General features: G+C 39.6%; 1 protein-coding gene across 3 annotated transcripts in view; it reads left to right on the top strand.

The window, feature by feature from the left end:
- The first annotated feature begins 4238 nt into the window (after positions 1 to 4238).
- Positions 4239 to 22111, top strand: part of CDYL (chromodomain Y like) — a 108877-nt gene continuing 91004 nt past the window's right edge. For all 3 annotated transcript variants that reach the window (XR_007204889.1, XM_048309959.1, XM_048309955.1), the window contains exon 1: positions 4239 to 4415. Coding sequence is in view for 2 of the 3 variants with exons in the window: in XM_048309959.1 (XP_048165916.1) it covers positions 4392 to 4415 (24 nt within the window). In the remaining variant the exon portion in view is untranslated. The remainder of the gene's footprint in view (positions 4416 to 22111) is intronic.

Below are 22111 nucleotides of genomic sequence, written 5' to 3'. Positions count from 1 at the left end.
TGAAGAACTAACCCCTTTTATCTGCCTGACATGGCCTCTCTTGGAACTGCACCCACTACAGAATGGGAAACATAACTCTCAGCTTTGTGTTGGAAGTACAGATTGCAAGAAATACTTTTTTCTAGCATTTCTGTTTCTCCATTTTAATTTAAACATCTCAGACCACTTAGAAGACAACAGACTGAGATGGAGATGAGGAAGAGGTGAGGAAAATAAGAGGGACAGAATTTAGAGAGAATAACAGATTACAAGGATGAGCCACATCCCAGAAGCTGAGGGCAATAAAATAAGCACTGGATAAAAATAGGAGCAAAAAAATATTAGGTGCAAATGGATATGATGCATTTCAGACCTAAACTGTCGACATAATTTGTCCATTATGGAGTTTTAAAGCATCCAGTTCTCTTAGATCAAGAAAGCCTGGGTTATGGAAACATGAGTAGGGCTAATCTCAACTTTCTCTAAGCGGTTGCAGAATAGGTGACATAATTCCAATCAGTAAAAGTCAACAAAGTAAATCAAATTTAGACTTTGAGTCATCTGAGCAGACATAGGCATCTGCTTTAGGATGAGATGAAGCATGCTGGCAATTCCACCAATGATGCTGACTATATTTCCTTTGACAGTGAAAAAGTAGCATAGGATGATTGGATCAGATGTTAGTGCCTACAGCACAGACCATCCCATTTAGCCATATCAATCCCACCTTTTGAAATCCTTTAACTAATCACTGGCTGTATCTCAATGACTAAATGCTTCATTTCTAAGCCTAAGTACTACAAGGCAGATAATCACCTTAATATAACCAAACAGAAGTTACTGATAGTCACTTTATTATCAAGAGTTACAATCTTGTGGATAAATCTCTGCACATCAAATACATCTGTGATCCCTCGGTTAGAGCAAATCCTAGAGATGTAGACCCATTCCCATCCAATACAGATCTCCATGATGTTTTCAATCCTGTAAACTTTCAGCTAGCTGTGATCTACCACCATAACTATTTCATCTGTTCCACCATCTATGAAGACATTTACAGACATTACAGTGGTATACAACAAGGTCAAAATGGAGTTGACCTTTCAAATGAACTTGATTCCATGATCTGTACTTCGCCCATAAATTAGAACATTCTTTATTCTGCGAAACAGAAGAACAATTGTCCTCCTGACTTTACCAGGAGTGCCTCTATAGCAATTGTTGACTTCAAACTGGAAGCTCTGTATGCACATTGTAAAACTTCCTGCCTGGCTGACATTGTCTGGTTCTTTCCCAAGCTGGATTAACTGAGGCTGTTCAACCACCCCTGAAAACATTTGCTACCACTGTCAGAACTCAAATTGGCCTGGCTTTCCAGTCTTCCTAGACTGCTTTATTACTGCATTCCATACAGCTTCTCTACTGGAAATATTTATATGCAATGTTAGGAAAGCCATTTAGGAAGCTGGCAGTAAGGTTGGTTTCAACAAACAAAATATTGTTGAAATTTGATGCGTCCTGCCTCCAGTGAGGAACATATGAAACACCTTAAAAAATAAAACAGAAGCAATGATTTAGACAATTCATCATGCAACGTTTGGACAACTTGATTTTTCTTCTAGAGAAAGCAAGATGAGAGCAAGCTAACATGGAACCTTGTGTAGCAAAATACAACCACAAAAACCAGTCACAAAAACCTGGTACATCTCAGACGCTTGAACCATAGCACTGCCAGATGGTATTTTTGAATAGTGTGATTGATTCTCCTGAAAAGTCTTATCAAGCAACAAGAACAAAAGGTTACAATGGAAGGCAAAAAAGAATTAATGGCAGTGCAAGCAATGAATATGGGCAAAAGAAGAAATTCTTTCACTGAAGATGAATTGTGGAGCGTGGTCAGAATACTAAAAACTAGTGTTAACTCTGAGCTTTGGCTCTTTCCTTGAAATACTAAAAATGGAGAAGTACTGATGAACGGTATTTCTTTCGAACCATCCTAAAAATTAAAATGCCCAAGACCTGGTTTACTGCAATGGTGAGACCCCTAGTACAGATTAAGATGTGCTATTTTTTTGCCCTTGCAAAGCAAAGTAACATCTCCAGCAAACACTGCTGCCATCTCTTTGCTAACATGTGAATACCGATTACCTTCAAAGACTGTCCTTCAAAGGGTGGCTACAACAGTGACATTACGCTGTGTACAGCTCACAAAGGATTTGGCCCACCTCTTAGGAATGGTGATTAAATGCTCACGAAGGCAGTCACAGATCTTAACCATCTTAATTTCGTATGTAGGCCCATCCTTCCACCAATGATCCTGCTACTGTCACTGACCCCCTCTTTCACCACCTTAGATTAAGCCTAGCCCTTGAAGATGTCAAGAAGTAGATTAAAAACCTTTTTGTGGACTAGTTAAAGATTAGGAAAGTATGAAAAGTATGAAAGTTCTTAGATGTTTTATCTGCACAAATGATGTCCATCTTGAAGTCCAGTTCAGAATTTCAGTTATCCAGATGAAGGATGTTGACCTGGGAGACATCGACATACTTGTCATAAAGAATGGGCAGATTAATCAAGTTTGAGAAAAGAATCTCCAGTTCTTTGTACATAAATGATCCAAAGCCAACAAATGGATCATTTCCTGAATGAGTATCTGCTGGACAGTGGTCCAAAACTTCTCTATCAATGGAGAACACTGAGGAATTTCTTGGTTTTTTAGAAACACCTTTGAAAGACTTTGAAAAAAAAAAACAAACTTTGATCAAAAATGAGTTGACCCAATGGCTTGGTTGATTACACAAATGTGATGAACTCTGCCTCAACCTGCGCTGTTCTGTGGCAGAGTATGGCTGCCTGGTGTGGCATGGAATAGGAAACACTGGCTGGAACAAATGCTGCAGTATGACAGAACATACGGTTCAGCATTCCTGTCCTGACACTGGTTTTGTCCCACCCATCAGCCCTTTTGAGATCAGAAACAATGCCTAGAAGAATTTTCTCTTGAAGAAGTAACTTGTTACATCTACCTTTGCATAACTAAGCCTTCCATTTGTCAAGTTAATGGCTTGCTACACAGCACCTCATGTGAGGCACCCCCAGATGACACACGACGTGACAAGAACAGGTTGCAGGGTGTAACTAACGCTGGACTCATAAGCAAGTCAACAGCTCAGCTACTTTCTGTTGGCCCATCATACCAGGGAGGCCTTGGCGGGGCCTTCCCGTCTTGGCAAACACGGTCAGTCGGGAGATGGAAGGGACGTATCCGGTGCTGGCAGCCACCGTCGAGGGCTGCTTAGTTTCTTTTACGGCAAAGGCATCCAACCAAGGAAGTTTGGACGGGGAAGAAGCGCGTGCAGACGCGTTATGTATGGCACTACTGTAGGGCGACGGACTGGGCGATGGGGGAGCTCGCGGGGGAGCGGAGCTCGGAGGGTCGCGGAGGGGCGAGCACGGGCGGCTGCGGACGGGGGCGAGGGGCGGCTCGGGGGCGTGACGAGGGCCCCGCACGTGCGCGGGGCCCCGCGTCCTCCCACCACCGCCCCGCTCCAAACTCCGCATCTGTCCCGCGGGCACATCCCACGCCCCCTCCCCCCCCCCCGCCTCCCGCTCCCATCACCCGCGGTTTCCCGGGCGCGGCCCCGGGCGCGCGCCCCCGCCGCCCCCCGCGCGCCGCCGGGCTCAGCTGAGCAGACAATGGGAGATCAAAGCCGGGATGGGGTGGGGGGAGGAGGAGAAGGAGGAGAAGGAGCAGGAGGAGAAGGAGGAGGATGGTGCCGGGCGGGGGGGTGGCTGGTGGAGCCGGCGGGGCGGAGAGCGGTGGTTCGCGTGTGGCGCTGCCTCTCTGCGCTCGATTAGTGTTCCTGGGGAGGGAGCGAGCGAGTGTAGCCGGCGGCGGACGGAGGGGTGCGGGGGGGCGAGCACGCGTGTGAGTTCTGTGGGCGCGGGTGCGCGCGCTGCGTGTTCCCGCGGGTGCGCGCTCGGGCGCGCGCGCGGGTGCGTGCGCGCCGGGGTGTGCGAGGGCGAGCGGGGAGAGCGAGCGAGTTGCGCAGCTGCCGTGCGCGCACCCCCCCCGCCGCCGCCGCCGCCGCCGCCGCCAGCGCCAGCAGCAGCAGCAGCAGCAGGGGCAGGAACAGGAGCACCTCACTGGCATTTAACGAGCGGAGCTGCTAGTTGCGCTGGAGAGAGACGCGCAGGGAGGAGGAGGAAGAAGAAGAAGAGGAGGAGGAGGAGGACGGGAAGAGAAGAAGGAGGAGGGGAAGAGGAGGAGGAGAAGAAGAAAAAGAAGAAGAAGAAGAAGAAGAAGAAGAAGACGAGGAGGGAAAAGAGGAGGAGGAGGCCAAACGGACACCAACTGAAACAAAAGTATTTCCAAACCAGCACCCAACTCCACCTTGTGAGGCTCCCCCAGCATGGCTTCCGAGGAACTCTACGAGGTAAGAGCCCCCGAGCCCCGCCGGCCCTGCCCCCGGCCCCGCTGGCCACCCCACCCCACCCCACCGCACCCGAGAGCGTTTTTGTTGCTCCCCGGGAGAGCCGCCGGGCTTGTCACCCACACTTGCTGCGGCTGCTGCCCCTTCCCGCTGGGCCCAGCGCCTGCGTGTGTGCCCAGCCTGGCCCCCCGCCCCCCCTTCCCTCCCCAGTTTTGCTGGAGGAGGACGGAAATGTGACTGATCGGAGGAGACGGCAAAGTGTTACCGTGGCCTGCGCTCCCCCCCAGTCCTTTCCCCACGTTCACACAATACTTTGACTCCAGGAGGAGAAGGGGGGTGCTGGATGGGGCGAGCAGCGCTGACAGCCCCGGCAGCGAGCACGCCGAAGTCCGAGCCCGGCGCTGTGCAAAAATGTGAGCAAAGCCGAGTTATTGCCTCTGTCCGGGCCGGGGGGGGGGGAGAGGGGGGAGGGCAGAGGGGCTTTCCTCTTGGATTTGTGTCCATGCCAAAGTCCCGTGCCACCATCGTGTGCCTTGGCAGTGCAGCAAGCTGCGACGATGCAAAATATTAAAATTTAAACTCCTCGGCTCTTCGTGCTCCAGCGATAGGGTTGAGGTTGCGAGGGAAGCCAAAAAGATTGAAAGTTAAGGCTCTGACACGCCATCCTTCACTCGTCACTCGGGAGGTGGTCAAAGCGTGTGCTGACGGGAGAGAGAGGTCTTGGGGTGAAGAAGGAACCAGGTGACAGCCGAACTTTGAATTTCCTATCTTATGTGTGACAATTTCACATCCTTGCTCTTTACTGAAAAGCATCATGGTTCTCTTGGATTGAACTTCCTTATTTTTATTTTTACAAGAAGTCATCCCTGGGAGTGAAAAGCCGTTGTTGTTTTGGAGCTGTTCTTGCCTTTTGGGTAGAGAAGTGGCCTCCCAATACCAAAAATGCTCTTATCTCATAGTTAATATGCATCGAGGCAGTGATCTATATAAAAAAAATATATCCAGAGGCTGGAACTCTTAGGGTTAAAGGGAGGCAGATAGCCTTCAGGAGACTTGACAGAAGATGTCTTACTGCATGTGTATCTCTCATTAATGGAGTTATGTCTGTGATGCCACGGGTGAACAGATCCTGTAGAAGTCAGTGGAAGGTGCCCCAGGTGGGCTTGTATTTTAAGCAAGTTGACTGTCAAGCAGAGGTGCTGAACTGATAGACCAGAAAGAAGACCGAAGGCCTGTATTCCCAAGACAGATAAATCATGGTTAATTGCTTTGGCAAGTTTCCCCATCCTCATAATGTGGCTTAAGTCAATCTTGAAGGGATCATCCCTGGAAGTAGGAGAGAAATTTAGGAACCACTCTGCGTCTCAAGGGATTGCCAAAAACTTGCTTTGGCTTTGGAAAAAGTTCTGTTGGGTTTGTGGAGTTGGGCCTGTAGACTGTGCTGTGGCCAATACTTGCTCTTCGTGTATTGCTGTGTTTGATCAAAGATGGACAATGAGATATCAGTTTTGATGGGTGCAAAGAAATGACCAGGAAAATTCTGTTTGCTGGCCATTGGACTGAGGCTAAGAATGACCATCGTGCATGACTCTTCTTGGCTGTCTTAAATTGTGTTCAAAATGTTGACTCGTTGGCTCAGTAGTCTGTCGGGCACAGTCGTCCTATAGGAAGGTGGCACATGATGACCATTGTGCAAGAGCCGCTTTTGAAAAACACCTGAAGAGATACTTCTAAATTTTGAAAATCAGACATATACTTTAATCGTACAAATGCAAAGTTTAGTTAAGATGCCAAAATTGTTAATGCTTTTAGACTCACGTGTGGTTAAGCTGTCTCTTTTCTAAATTGTTATTCATTTTTGACGTGTTTTGTCTTATAATGAATTTTCTAGCCATGTCTGAAAAATCCGAAAATCATAAATAATTTAAATATAGCAAGCACTAATTTGGGAAGGACATAGCTGCAAGTTGACCTGAAATGTTAAGTGTTAAGTAATTTAAACTGTTATGTGAGCTGCCCATGTTATTGACTGTGGATTTACTTCTGTTTCATCGTTGTCTTCTTTATAACTCATGCAATACAATATTCTTTGAATCTGGTGTTTGAAATCCATTTCTTATACTTCCGTTTTCCTTCTGGGTCTTGATCTGGTGTCTTGATCAAAAAATAGTTGTGTAATCTATTTGCAATTGTTTGCCTAAGTATGAATGCCAACTATTTCTGCTGATATGTGTCATGGTTCTTCCAAAATACAAATGAAAAATCATTTTACAAAAAAATGAAGGTAAGTTCATTTTTCTTAAAAAAAAAACCAACAAAAAAAACAACTTAATGAATTCACTTGTCTGTGGGATTATTTTTATTCTGGATGTCATCCCTGAAGAGAAGGAGCTGATCTCTGTAGGCCAGTGATTTGGAGTTCAAAGATCAAGACCCTGAAATGTACTAATGGACTGGCAGTGTGGCTGTTGGACTGGCTGTGTATCCTCAATGTCATTTGTTCCCATGCATTTTAGATGTTGTGGCGATGACTACCTGCTCTTTTTTTGTCTTTTTTTTTTTTTTTTTTTTAACTGGGGTAGAAACTTTTATTGAAAAACATTGAAGAGGCTCTTTTTTTCTAGATGGAAAATGAAATGATCAGTAATGTTGCCAGCCTCTGTGGATGAGGCAAATAACATAGTTTTTCTCTTTGCAAGTTTGATTCTTCAAGGGACAGCATGTTTGTTAGTGCGGTGGACAGACGTAGAGAAACTGGTGAACAAGACAGGTAAAGAAAAACATAGGAAAAGGTGCCATCGTGGGTTTTTTTCCCCCAAGTTTGTTTCAATAGGTGTTGACATCTTATGACACCTCTCTTTGTATGTGCCTGCTGCGATTTGTTAGTGTGGTTTTTGAAAAATCCTTTATACAGCCTTGGGGCAAACGGTAAGGGTACCTTCTTTTTCAGTGTGACAGCTTTCCTTTGGTTTACTGACCTGTTTCCCGCCAATTGAAACATTGTTACTTGTTCTCATCATCTTCAAAGTAATTAGAAGGAGGGTATCCACCTTATTTCCAAGGTTCTTTCAGAAGCAGACTGTGTTTGCTCTCTCTGCAGTCAAATCCCTTGACCTCCTTTGGCAAACTCTTGCAGTGATGTTTGGGATTGAAGTCATCCTGAGTTGTGGTTGGCATGACAAGTTTGTTTGATGACATGTGGAAATGTTTCCATACAAGTGCTCCCTGGGACAACTGTGTGCTAGCCAGCAGGTCAGATGTACCAAGTGGCGGTCAGTGGACAGCTTCTAATCTGTGCTGAGTGTGGAAGAGTCTTTCCCATAACATTTAATAACTTGGTTTTGTATTAGGTGAGGTGGAAATGTATTGAAGTTCTCTGCTGTCGGACATTGTATCTAGTCAAACGCTACTGAGTGTTTCTGTCTCTCCTCAGAGAACTACTGGTACCACTGATAGTGTGCATGGCCCACTGGATCCATTTGTGTAACTCTGGCTAGGCTTGGGCCATGATTGCGACTCATATCAAAACATTTTTACTGGGTTTTACTAATAAGTATGCAAAACCGTTTGTGTGAACTTTGCTAGTGCACCTATGCCTGGATGCCTTTTCTTCACTATGTCTTTCAACTTGATGTTGCTCCTAAACCTAGTGTTGTAAGGTGTCTTAACCAATTTCCATTAAAATATTGTAGTTTAACGTATTAAAAGTCCTGTACTTCAAAATTATACACTTTTGTATGTTTTATAGAATGGAAAATACCTTTTTTTTTTTTAAATTCTTCCAGTGCCTTGCAAAAAGCATGTGTTTTTTCCTACTGGTGTCTAGTCTAGTACTCTCAAGGTGATACTCCACTTCCAATGATGATTCAGTACTTTTGGTTTTATTTTTAGTACTAAAGCCTTTGACATTAAATTATACAGATATGGTGAAATTACAAACTGAAACAAATTTCAGGAGCAACTGGCTGAAGTTCTATGGCCTTGCATTAAGCTATGTGTCAGGTTTAATCACCTAAAAAGTAAGCCCAAAGACATGTATTCCAAGAAAATTTAAACGTTGTATATACAGTAGTGGCCACAATTCAGAAAAAGTGGTCCTGTGGGAAGTTCTTCATCTACTGTGCTAGTATTTAAATGACAGAGTGTACAAAACTGATGGAGGAATGCTGTCATTTTGTCAAAAATTTGATACTGCATAGGAGTTACCCACTTAAAGTTTCTCTCACAGCCCTGGTAACACTGCAGTGATTGAATCTTCATCATGTTTTGTGTCCATCTACTGGAAAGTTTAAACATTTGTTTTGCTTAAGTTAACTGAAAGGGTAAATCCATTACCTGCAGTGTGCAGCTTGGAGTTTGTTGTAATTTCTTATGGCTATTTGATGAAAAATTATTATTAACAACAAATTAGAATTGGCTGTTCAGTCAATAGCCAATTTTTTCCTCATTGAAATGAGTTGTTTTCATTCAACCTGTCTTGCAGGAAGTCCAGATTGTCTTGGGGTCTGTCTTCTGCTGCTTGTTTCTGATGTGCTGAATCCCAAGACCTTGGTTAAAGATCTTGTTCATAAGAAGGGTCTTATAGTCATTGAGGTGTAATGCCTGACTTTTTATGATTTTATTTTGACAGCTGGTGGAAATGTTACTGCTTGTTTCAGGAGAGGTAGAAGACAGATTTACTTGACTGACCCTACCCAACTAAGACTAGGAATTTACATCAGATGTGTTTGTGTTGTTTCCACCCCTTAGGAACTACACATCTGACTTAAAATAGAGTTGAGGATTAGCTGTTCATCTTCCATGGGTGACTTTTGCTTCTCTAAACCAGAGCACGAATACAAGAGCACTGCAGGAATGGAGCCATCACATTTAGTGCAAGAAACTTGACTTTTCCATGACCCTTGCCAAGCTGCTTTTCACCAGCTTGAGTTAGCCCCAGAACTCTGGACAAAATTGAGGACTAGTGCCCCGTCTTCTGGTGCTGCTGCAGGGGAAGTGCCTGAGCTGGCCCTGTGGTTTACTCCAGTGTGCCCTGCCCTCTGCAGTGCCTCTGGCTTGGCAAGGCTGGGGGCTGCTCCCAGGGTGAGCTCAAACACATGCAAGCAAAGCAATGAGCCTCTGTCTGTGTCCCATGTACAACGCAAATGGTTTGCAGAGAAGGAGAATTCTTAGCAGGTTTTATGCTAAAACTCTTTTGTATGTACACATACAAAATCAATATAGTAAAAAAATAGTTTTTATTTTTTCTGTATAACTTATTTTGAGTTGCTTATGTCCATCACAGCAAAAAGAGATGGAAGGAAGAGAAAGTGGGAAAGGGGGAGAGATGCCTTATCCATAAAGCAAGTGAGGCTCTGATAATTCTTGACCTTCACAGTCTGTCTTTCACTGTGATTTAATTTCTTGAGTTTTTGGTCAATCAGAGGTTTACTGCTGTGGTGCCAGTCACATTTAGAGTTATAGAACAATTACTTCCAACTTGCAAGACTGTACTATCACAGAAGGTTGCTTCCACTATGCTGATGTTCAGTACCTCTTGAATGAGGATAAATTATCGGACACAAAGAACTTAATGAGACATGCCACAGCCCCTTGTTCTTCAGGAAGGTTGGCGTAGCTGGAACAGCATCAGTGATGCTGTGTCCCTTTTAGACCTCTCAGTAGGTGCAGCTCCATTTCTTCCTGACTGCCGCAGCATTTCTGATCTGTGCCAAAGCAGTAGAAAAAACCAAGTTACTAACAGTTTTGCTTTCATCTTATTCAGCCAGAATATGTGATAACTGGATGTGCAGATCTGTTGGATATAACAGATAAGCAGCCCTATAATGCCACTCTTATTCTTCTGTAATAAATTCCAAATCTGCTGTTACTGGGCAGTGAATTGTTTTTGTTTATCTGTTGGAAGTATTAGCTCCACAAACTGTATTTGCAGGATAAAAAGGCATGCACAAGTCTCTCCTGGTTCTCATCTGTGCCTTTGAGGTTTTGAATGGCTGGATGCCATGCGATAGATATTATGGGTCAATAAATACAGAGTTGATTATTTTTTAATCTTAGAATAAAATACTTATAAGTCACATATTAAACATACCATGTGGTTTCTCTAACGGTATGTTATTACTTCAGAAAATATCTTAAAAGTTTGGTATTTTATATTATCAATTGTATTTTCCAGAACTGTAGTATCTCTCTAAGAAGAGCTTTTATATTTCTAATTTCTGACGAGCTTTTAATATTTACACACAAGAATTTTGTGCTCTTTGAAATTATTTCTTTGAACTTCTCTCTGTATTACTTAGAGGAAAAGAAAACTGGCATGTTACCGGCTCAGTGCACTATAAAGGCAAAAATATTTACTGTTTTCATAAACATCCTCAGAAGATTTACATGTGGCCCTTAATGGCGACCTGTGGCAGATATTTTTCAAGGCATCTATTAATATGCATGAATACATAGAATGGATATGGATTAAAAAACATTTTTTAATCATAGCTTTACATTTTTAAATTACTTTAAAGTCACTTTGGTAGCATTAATTGCAAAATAAAGAAACTATTTTCTAAGTATCTTTTAACTGTAAATTAGTTGAATAATATAAATTAGTATTGAATAATGAAACTACTGTAACTCAGTTTTGTTGTGATTCTTCAGTGAGGCTTCACATTTTATAATCACAGTACATACAATAAATTAGTAAAGCTCTGATCAAATCTTTCTTCTTGGCCATGTTAAGTCTGAGGGTTTGTTTCATTTCTTTTGTGGGGAAAGATAAGGTATGTATTTCAAGTGGCCTAATCACATTTGTAGTTGTGCCTCTCTAACTCTTCTGCCCCCACAGTTTCTGAAAGTATACGCCTTTTAAGGAAATTAAGTGTTAATGCTTATTCTTTGCTGATTGTCATAGTAGCACATGAAAAATCAAAACTCAGGTTTTTTTTTTAAATCCTGGATTGAAAGGGAAGGAAGGAGATACATATTTTTTTAAATTTTCTTTTCTTTCTTTTTTTTTTTTTTTCTTTTTTGTTTGGTTTGGTTTTTTGTTTAAGCGACTTTGTGATTTTCATTTTGCGGAGACATTTAAATACTTCTCTAAGCATCTCCACTTCCTGTAAAATACTGAATTATGAAAATTTGCTTGGTTTAGGGAATAAGAAAAAAATTTGGCTTTACTTTGGAGATGCCACAGTTTAAAGCAAGCTGTGGGAAGTATATTGTGATGTATTTATCACAGAAAAATATTAGATGTACATTTTGTAAATAGGTATGTAGGGGAACCATTGAGGTACATTCTTAAGTGTGTTGAAATGGATGTATATCAACTCCAAAATACCTTCAAGACTATAATGTGTTGAATGTTGTATTCAATGGATATTCAGAAGTCTGTAATTTATGAAGTTCTTTCCATTAAATGCAGTTCTTCAGTGAAGCATCATCAGGATATCAATAACATTTTTGTTACCAATAACTAGACATATAAAGGGTACAAAACAATTCAAAGTAAATTTGTGAGAGTTGGCTGGAGTATAGTTTGGCTAGTTGCTAAATCATGGTCATTTGTTGTGTTTTGATTTCAGCACCTGATTTTCTCCAGTTCTGTGTATGTATAAAACATAGCTCTTGCTAGCACAGTGTGACAATTCCATTTTACTTTAGTGGCGACACCACTTACAGGGTGAAAACCAACAGACCTGGGATTGTGTCTGAAAGAAATAGTGGGAATGTAAGAGTCTATGTACTGACACAAAAGATCCATCCAGTTCAGCACCCTGATTCCTGTCACAGGTCCATAATGTCTTACTGTAGAGCAAAAAAGATGGGAAATGTGGCACAGCAATAGTCATTGGGAGCTTTCATGGCTGGCTTTGTTGGGACAAGGCAGATTTCAGCCTTGGTTATAAAATACCAGCAGCGTGACCTGAGCTGCCCATATGTTCAGAGCCCACGTTCATTACCTGTGCACATCTGCCAGGGGGTTGTGGCTGCAGGCCACACATACATTGGTGCTGCTGAATTCTGTATTAACTTGAACTCAGATTTTTCAAGAAGAGATTATTAGTGAACGTGATCAAGCAAAACAAACAGTAGCTGTGTAAAACCTCAAGCCATCAGCAGTGTGCTCTAGATACCTACAGAGCCTTCAGTACAGACTTGATGTGCTTAAGGACTGTATCCCAAAATAAGGTCTAGCTGGCAGCTTTGTGTGAGTACACTCTGCCTAGAAAATTTGGAGAGAGGAATGTGCCCACAAAATAAAACAAATTATAATAGCACTTGTAATAGTAGCTCTAGGAATTAATCTCATTATTTGATATTACTACTGTTTTGTAAGTATAATTCATAATAGATTGTACTGAAGTATAATATATAAAATGAGGAAGATTGATGGAAAACTTTTCGGAAAACAGGAAAAAACCATGTTTTTTTCTCCTCTCCAGCCTTTTTGCCATATAGTTAATTTATACCGTAACTCCTAGGTGGCCACTCATGTTTTCAAGGCCTAGCACATTTTTTCTCACTTGTTTAGGTCACAGATAAGGACCAAACTTGATCTTGGGTTTAGCAGTGCTTTCTAAGAACAAAGCAATGATGTTTACATCAGACTGCAAATCTTGAGCTTTTGTTCTTAGTGTATTTTTCTGTGGAATTAGTTTGTAAATATAGTTATTCTAAATAGATATATTCAAAGCAACTTGTCAGTTGAGTGAGCATTTCCAGCAAAACAATTTCTATTGTTTCCTGAAAATGATGCTTCGACCCCAGCTTGCCACCCTCCTTTGCAGCTGAAGGAGTAACTAACTAGATGTCCAAGCATTCCCAAGTGTAACGGATGATTTAATGGAGTGCAGTTTTAGAGCAGTCAATCAATTTTCACTTGTGATATAGCAAAGTCAGAAGTTTCAAAGATAGAATTTAAGCTGTCGGTGCACATGAGGTTTTTTGTAATATATGTAGAAAAGGTTACAGCCCAGCTTTGAAATTTGTTCTTTTCTTCGTCTGGTTCATGTGCTTAGTGTTGTGTACTTCAGGTTTTGATTTGATTGTACAAAAAGGTTCTTGTTGAGTGGGAGAAAAAAGAACACTTGATCTCTATTTGGTTTTAATCTGAAAAAAACTTTTGTAAGACACTATAATATGGAAGTCTAGGACAAGTTTATCATCATGACTTTTGAAGGCATTGGCTTCCAGAGAATTAACATTGGAATGAGCTATATTTTTACCCTGATCATCAAGGAATGATGATCGATAACAACAAAGAATTTTTTTCCAGATGCTGAAGGCAAATAAGTTAGCTTCCTGTTTCAAAAGATCCATCAGTGTTTCAGGTTCTGTTTCACTTGTGTTAGAGGCATCTCTCTTCTATCAGGGCAGCTCCTTAATTGATTTGTTTTTTCTCTCTCCCACATTGTACTAATCAGCTCTCTTGAGGTTTGTGCTTATTTATTTAAACCACCCAAGAATAAAATATTAACTTCTGAATGAGAAGATGGAAATCACTGTTTTTAAGGATGCTTCCTTGACATGTAACATTGTAGGACTGTTAAAACATGGAAGCTGCTGCATCAAGCCGTTGTTGATTTGACAGCTTATGTCCATGACTACAGAAACCAAATGGATATAAAGGATTACTACTTAACAAAACTTTAAAACCATACAAAGATGGGATCTCGTTCATTTTTCCGTCAGCAGGATACACGTCACAGTTGTATGCAAACTGTACCATGCTTCTCTACTTTCGTATCAATAAAGATTGAATAACATGGTTGCCTGTCTTTTATTGGATTTTTATTTTAAATGCTTATTGAGGAAAATCATTAAAACACCTTATCTTTAAAACCAGTTCTTTACAAGGATCGATTTAGATTTTAAGTTCAGTTTTGCTCTGAAACTGGTGTGATGCAGAACAAGTGTATTGAATAAGATGGTGTTTTGGGGGTTATCTATGCATGCCACAAAACATGGATTTATTGGGGAGATAGAATGAGCCCTGGGATGTGGTATGGTTTCTGTCCCCATGCATGTTAGGTTTTGAGCCACTCATAGTGACAGATGAAACTTTACTGTTATTCATTTATATCTATACCCATATTATTTTCCTACATTTATCCAAATAAAATCACTTGCTATGCTCTGTTCTTCATACCTTTGGTTACGTATGAAAAGAAAGCAATGATGGACAGCTATCAGTTAAGTTATACTTAAAGAATGTGAGATATATTTTTTCAGTACAAGTGAAGATCTTACTAAAACATAATGCTGGTATTGGTCTGTAAAACGTGAAGTTCTTTATTGGTGTTATTTGAATATATTCAGTATTAATTGAATTACCCAACACTAAGGTCCTTACTCAAGTAATTACAAACTAGTTTTAAAGCTATTTTCTGAAAAATTCAATCCTTTACACCTGAACCTCTATATATGTATATATATATATATATAAAAATGTATGTATAATCAAAGCTAAGAAATATAACAAAAGAGTTTCCTTGCATGCACACAAAGTAATTTCTTTATATGGCATTTTTACTGTCAAGCAAAACTAATGGGAATTAATGAGAGTCATCATTCTAGCCTATATATCTCTATATATGGGTTTATTATTCCTATTAGTAAAATAATGCTTTATTTTGCTCTTTATTTTTTCTTATGTGCACTTGTTTATATTTATGAAGCTTGAACTAAAAGTGTGTGACTAAAAGTGATTAATTTGGAGAAAGGGATTTTATATCTCTATATGCTAAATAAAGACTTAAAGTATACTGAGACAGTAAATTATGAGAAGGGGAAGAAGAAGTTTTTGGTTGACTGTAGAACCAGTGGAATTTTATCTTGTGCTTTTCACTAAATGAATGCTCCCTTTCTATTCATTTGTCCTTTTTGTCCAATATTTGAGTTCTACCTTCCCAATGTCTTCTCAATACTTGCCTCTCTCATTTTCAGTCAAATCACCAGAAAATTCTTTTTCCATCCAACTTGTTCAGAAAAGGGCACTTTCAGTGCAGAATTAGTTGTCTATTGATTGTAAAATAAGGATGTTTTTTATTTTTCTGCAAGAATGGAACTTGGTTATATAGTGAAAGGCCTATGCATTAAAACTGCTTTATCTTTTGTAGAAAGATGGGTAGGCAGGCGTTGTTGGGTACAAATGGAGGCTCTCATCATTACGACACCTGAGTGCTGTCTCAAAAAATGTAGTTCTCTCTTTTCTCTGTCACAGTCTAGCATTGAGCATATCACTCAGACTGGGTATTTCAGAGATGATTGCTAATCATTTGCTCATCTCCCTGACAAAGTTTGAGTCCCTGAGCCAAAGCACAAGCAGAATAAAGCCTTTTTCTTTTTTTTCTTTTTTCCCCCCACGTAAATATTGTCAGAACATCTTAGAATAAAGTAGAGCTGGCTAATTTGGTCTGATAAAGAGAAGCTATGCTGCAAGTACATGCTACAGACAGACCTGTCCCCTTTTATGTTGGTGTTTGGTTTGGTTTTTGTGGGGCTAACTGCAGAGAGGTATTCAACTTGCATGCAGTGTTATCTTTGATATCCTCTGCAGTCAGTGAGGACTTTAGGCCAGAAGACCCTTTAGACCATGTAAGTGACATTTCTCTAAAAGGTCATAGACTTCATCCCCTTCCTCTGCAAAAAAATATAGAAAGGCTAATTGGGTTAATTTAGTCAGTTAAGTTAAATATACTTAGATATGGCCTCCTAAGCAGTAAGATTTTGTTTCCTTTTTCTACAGTCTTCTGATCCTAATGCAGGATAATACCCAACTTTTCATTCATTATAGGCCTTCCCTAGGGGCTGTAAACTGTGTTAGTAGGTGAATGTTGCTAAGGGATTGTACTGTTGAAGCATAAAGGGTTTAGGCACAGCACTGAGCTACTATGGGGTAAGCTAAGGTTTGTTATCTGAGTGACAATAACTGATCAAGTTATGTTTTAAAATAATTGGTTTTTAATTTTAATTTTTAATTTTACTTCCTTTTACATTAAATCTCGGAAGATGTTTGGGTGTCTATGCTTTATGATTGACTTCAGTAGTCACTCAGCTGTTCCTTCTGTTTGAGCCACAACAGTAGCTTGGCCATGTTTTAAGAGGTTTGGAAAATCGATCTGGCATAATTAAAAACAACCAAACAAAAAACTCTGGTTCAGAAATGTTTGGTTGAAGCAGTTCCTCAGCCTGTTTCTGTGCGTGGCCATACATGTATTTGCCAGGATGACAAAGCAGGTGTGGAAGATTATTGGAGCTGTTGAGCCTCTGAGTTATGACCACAAAAAAACAGCCTCAATGAGCAAGCCTTGAGACCAGGGGGAAAACTTTGTGTGTCCTGACAGTGTTTGTGTTGGTTTTTCCCTTAATGTTTCTTGGAAGGGCATGATATTTATCATGTAGGAAACTGTCTATTCCTTGTCCACTTTCAACTGTGAGTACTAGGGCTCTCTTCTCTACAGCTTAAACAAATTTAAGTGCCACAAGCCTTGCTTTCCACCACTGTCTTCTCCAGGAAACCACTCATTCTTCCTTCTTCCTTTGCACCCACGCCGATTTCTGTCGCTGGGTGAGGTGAATGCTCATTAAGGAAGCTTGCCTAGCTGAAGGTTGCCCACTGCTTTTATAGAAATAGTTTTCTAGCAGTTTATTGACTGGTCAAGGTTGAAATCCAAGAGGTGCCACTTCAAGGGAAGAAACTGGAATATATGGCATGTTTGAAGAGAGAGAGGAGAAAATGGGTTAGATGTGGAGGGATGGTTGCAGCAATGACTTGGCTCTGTTTAAAAAAAAACCAGAGACAATCTGTCAAACTGCAAGCTTAATTTTCAGCTGGATCAACTCGCTGGACAGACTTGCAGTGCAATGCACAGCTTCTTGCCCTTGGCTTGAGCTGACTCAGAGCCTGTGTCCCCAGACTCCACCTTGAGGTCACGCAGCCCATGCAGCGCTCCTGGGGGAAGGGGGCTGCCGTGGCTGGTGAGCGAGCACAGTCAGAGCAGAAGACGCTGTGCTGGATGTTTTAGTGGCTGGTTACACTTCCTTTTCTTGTGACAATGGCAAACGCGTGCTTGCAAGAATTTGGGATTCCAGTTTCTTCTCAGTGTTGCAAAACTTTTACAATTCCCTGGATTTTACTTTCACCATAGCAGTTGCAAAGCTTGCTGAAAATTATTGCCTTTAGTGTGCCATGCAAGTGATGAAAATGGTGCCGCAGAGTAAGGTTGTGTTTTCCTTCTCCACCTTGACTATACTGTTACATTCTCTGAGGCTGTTGTGCAAACCCAGTTTGAAGATGTAGGTGACATACAAGCATAGTTAAAAAGTATCATTTATTTCTAAGTTTTCTGGTAATTCACTGAGAGGGCAGTGGGCAGGGAGTGGGATGAGACAGGATGTCTCCTTGTAGCTGAGCTTGCTTTAAGCTGCATTTCATTTAAAATGTTGATATTCATAAAGATTATTTATAGCCTCTCCAATGGAATTAAAGTTCAGAGTGTAAGTGCTGTCAATATCTTTTGGGTTGAAAAACTTAGGCTTTAATTACTTTTGGTTTCAGTTTCATGAGCAGGAGCAAATTATTTTCGTTTTGAGTGTGTTTATGTGAAGGTGGGAAAACTGATAAGGAAAGTAAACTGTGTTGCTCTCTAAGTCCAATATATAAATAAAAAATGGTTAGGAAAGAAAAATATCTATTAATACTAAAGACTATAAGGCTAGTGCTGTGTTATGGAAGTGTTTGGGAACATAGAGATAGTAATTGAGTGAGACTTTAGAAAGCAGCTGAGTGCTTTAAGTGCCCCAAATCCAATGTTCTCAGTTCTTTGTGTGTGTAAGCCCCTTATTTTGCTTATATTAAGTAAAAATATTCTGTCAATTATTTAGGTATAGCTAGTAATTAAGAAATTTATTGTTTCTGTATGGTAAATATTATAAAATACTAGACTATGTATTCAGCATTTTAAAGACAATTTTATTTAAAATATTTAATATACTTATTACAAATCTGCATTTGTATGCAGTTTGAAAACATAAAATAGCTTAAAATATTGGTTATCCAGGGGTGTAGCACACAAAAATTAAAATTGCCTTAATGTACTTTCAGATGACTCATTGTTTTAACAGGTGCATGTAGCAATAAGTTTTAAAGCTATACTTAGCTTCTAAACCAGTACAATTTAATGATATTTCCCGCCATTGACATTGGTCCTTCATTTAGGTAAAAAAACCCAAAGCAACAAATTATTAAATAAATAATTTAAAAGTAGAAAACAAGATTACAGTCAGCAAAAAAATCCCCTGTTGATTATTGTCTAGAAACTCAGTCCAATATATTAAAATTTATTTACTTGCCAACAAAGTATTTAAAACAAACCCAAAAACAATCAACGAACACTTTGGACTACTTATGTGAAAATTACTAAGTCAAATACACTTACACTGTGCCAATTTTTGAGTGCCACACTTTAGTAAGAGCAGAATCAAATTATAAAATTGTCCATTATTATTGCCCCTTCCACTCTTCCTCAGTTCCGACATTGTTTTAACAGGCAACTCGGCCTAGACACTGAGTTCATTACACACAGAAGACAAGGAATAAAACATTCTGGTTTTGATTTTTCACAAGATAAAAGTAAATAAATAAAATACACACTTAAGGATAGAAAGTTGCCTCAGAAAGTTGTGTAAGGTCTACATTTTCTTTTTTTAGAAGTAAGGCACATTTTCCTTAGATTTATGTGACAGAGTAATCTTTCTTTAAATGTCTACATGCAAAGAAACCATGCACTGTTATTTCAGAGTGATTACATTAGCTGATGATTATTAACATTTTCTTGGAATTGCTAATATGTGTAGGTAATTAGTCATATTTTTCTGAGAAAAAGCAATTCTGTTCTCTTCAGTTTTACTCTTCTGACAAAAGTGAAATGATATATAAGATCACTTCCATGAAAACAATCAGCACTAATGGTTATCATTGCTTGTTTCAATGTTCTACCAATACTGGCTTTGCGAATAATACATAATCACTATTTCTGAAAGGATGGTTTCCTAAAAATAATGTAAGACAGTTTTTATTGAAAATATAAAGAATGCAGTTTTGTCTCAAAGTTATATTACTTTCAAATAAAAGTTACTCAGGTGTTTTGTAATTCCTACAATGAAAAGTCATTAGGGATAGGTATGAAACTGTCATAGTATAATAAGGCAGAGGTGAATATTCAAGTGTATGAAGGTTAAGAGAAAATACCATGCACAGAGGTGGCTATTAGCTGTCACAACAAAAAGACCAGTCATAGTAGATTATATAGACATTAATCATAAACCTTCTATCCATGGGGTTAAGAACAATATGAAAATTCTCTTATCTATTGAGAGCAAAAAAATGCCAGTAACAACATGCATCTACTAAATAGGAACATGAATAGTTGAGAAGAGACAGAAATACTGAAAAAAAATTTTATTCTATGATTCTTTAAAAACATGCTGTGAGTCAGACTGTGGTTGTTCTCTGGCCAAAATCTGGATGTTTTGTTCACAATTTACAGTGACTTACAAATAAATATTTCTTTATTCTGATAGAAGGAAACAAATTTAAGTTGTTATTTAGTCTACAGGAGACAGGATTTAAAACAAACAAACAGAAACCCCAACCAACTGAAGATATCTAAGGTATTGTGCTTTGTATTTTGTTTTGTGTTAATTGTTTAGAAGTGTAAATTAGATAGGATAGGCCAGGATGTAACATAAATACTAGACTGGACAGGTTGATGTTGATTGCAAAAAGAACTGTAAAAGCTTGAAATGAGAACTGCTTAGCAGAAAACTAAAGAAAGCAGAGTCAGTGCTTGCCCAGGTGTTCATGACAATTGGAACTGATCTGCACTTACTTCTTTATTCTGAGACTGAAAGCTCTCATTGACAAAGATACTCATGTAGGTACAGTAAGTGTCTGTAAAGCACCTGATACAGTACTGCATGGTATTCGGTTTTCTGAAACTATCTCCTTGCTAAGTCAATGTGGTCCATATCAAATGCATTTCAAACTGGTTGAATGACAGATCATAAAGCAGTAATAGATTAAGGACATTCATGTTGGATTTTATAGAAGTTTTTCACAGCTCATTGCTTTGAGGATTTGGATAATGATCTGGAGGAAAATAGAGTGCAATCTCTGGTAAAATGCATATGTGCAAAAATGGATGGATTGGTAAGTGTGAGGGATGGTCTGTACTTAGTTAATGGGGATCATTTGAACATCCGTTACTATAGCTGAAGATACCTGTCTAGGCAGTAGGATCATACATGCAGAATGGAGAGTTGTGCTTTGGAAAGGACTAGTTTGGTGATAAAATACAGTAGCTAAAATGCACATTGCAGTCTCTCAGTTTGGGTATTGGGGATCTCAGGTGGAGTTAGGGGTGCTGTTACCTTGCTGTGTAGCTTCTAATGAGATGTTAGAAAATGGCATCTTATTTGAGCTTAAAGTGAAAAAAACCCCAAAACATAGATGACCTTACACAGATTCAGAAAAATACATCCAGGACAATTACAAACCTTAAAAACAAATAAGTCAACAAGCCCTGGTGTACAGCAGGAGCCTGGAGAAGCTCAGTCTGTGTAGTATTTAGCAAAGGTGACTGATGGCCTGTAAGTACTTATATCGGGCAAAGATTTCAGATGAAGTAGTCTTTTAGGTACAGTAGGCTTTGGATGACAAAATGCAGGAGCTCAAAGCTGAACTCAGGTGTATTTCTTCTAGAAATATAATGAATTTAAAATTGAAGTCAGTTATCTATCAGAACAACTTCTTTAAGGATGTTCTGTATATGTCAGAAAAAAAAAAAGCTGTGAATTTTTCCAAAAAGATGCCTTTAGTTCTAGCACAATATGATGGCCTGATGCAGGAATTTTGGAGTGAAATTATCTGTTATGCAGGAAGGCTGACTAAGTGGTCATTACTTACACAGGTCATCTACAAAATCTGATCTGAAAAGTGTTTTCAGCATCAAAGGCACCATGTGCTCCATTGTAATGTGTGCCCGTGTTTTTGATGGGAAGGCTGAAAACAGAGGGGGAAAGGGAAGGTTGGGGATGTTATGAGAGGATATAATAAATGTGAGTTTAAATTTTATTTTACACATACAGAGGAACTAAATATGGGATTTATTAAATCAAAATATGTGATCATCTGAGCAACACATATATCTTCCATACAGCATTTAGAAACATTTTTGCACGCTAATTGTATGAATTAGCAACCAGCTGGGAACAATACCCTGCTATTTGTTAAAGGAGAGACAATAAAGTTCTTCTAGACAGGAAAGAATCTACATTGTTAACAGATGACCTGAAAGTTCAGCTCATTGAAAAGGCAAATATTTTGACCAGGAGAATAATTCTTCCTGTGGAGCAGTATGAGTTGCTGTGCTAAAGCCATACAGCTATTTTTAACCATGTCACAGCTATTGAGTTTAGTCTTCAATTTAGTTCATAAACAGTGTAAAAAAGACTAAGTAGGTCTTTCTTTTTGATGAATGTAGAGGTGAGTATGTCAGAATCCCCTTTTTTTGCAGTTTTTGTTTATTTTGTGCAATTTCTACATTCGTTTTAACAGTTCAGATGTAGATTTTTTTCACTTGTCACTATCTGCTACATTCTGTTTTGTTAAACTCCAGAAGCACTATTGCACAGGAGTAACTGGG

This window comes from Corvus hawaiiensis, chromosome 1, assembly GCF_020740725.1.
Source record: "Corvus hawaiiensis isolate bCorHaw1 chromosome 1, bCorHaw1.pri.cur, whole genome shotgun sequence".
NCBI lineage: Eukaryota > Metazoa > Chordata > Aves > Passeriformes > Corvidae > Corvus > Corvus hawaiiensis.
This window is presented reverse-complemented; position numbering and strand designations above follow the sequence as displayed.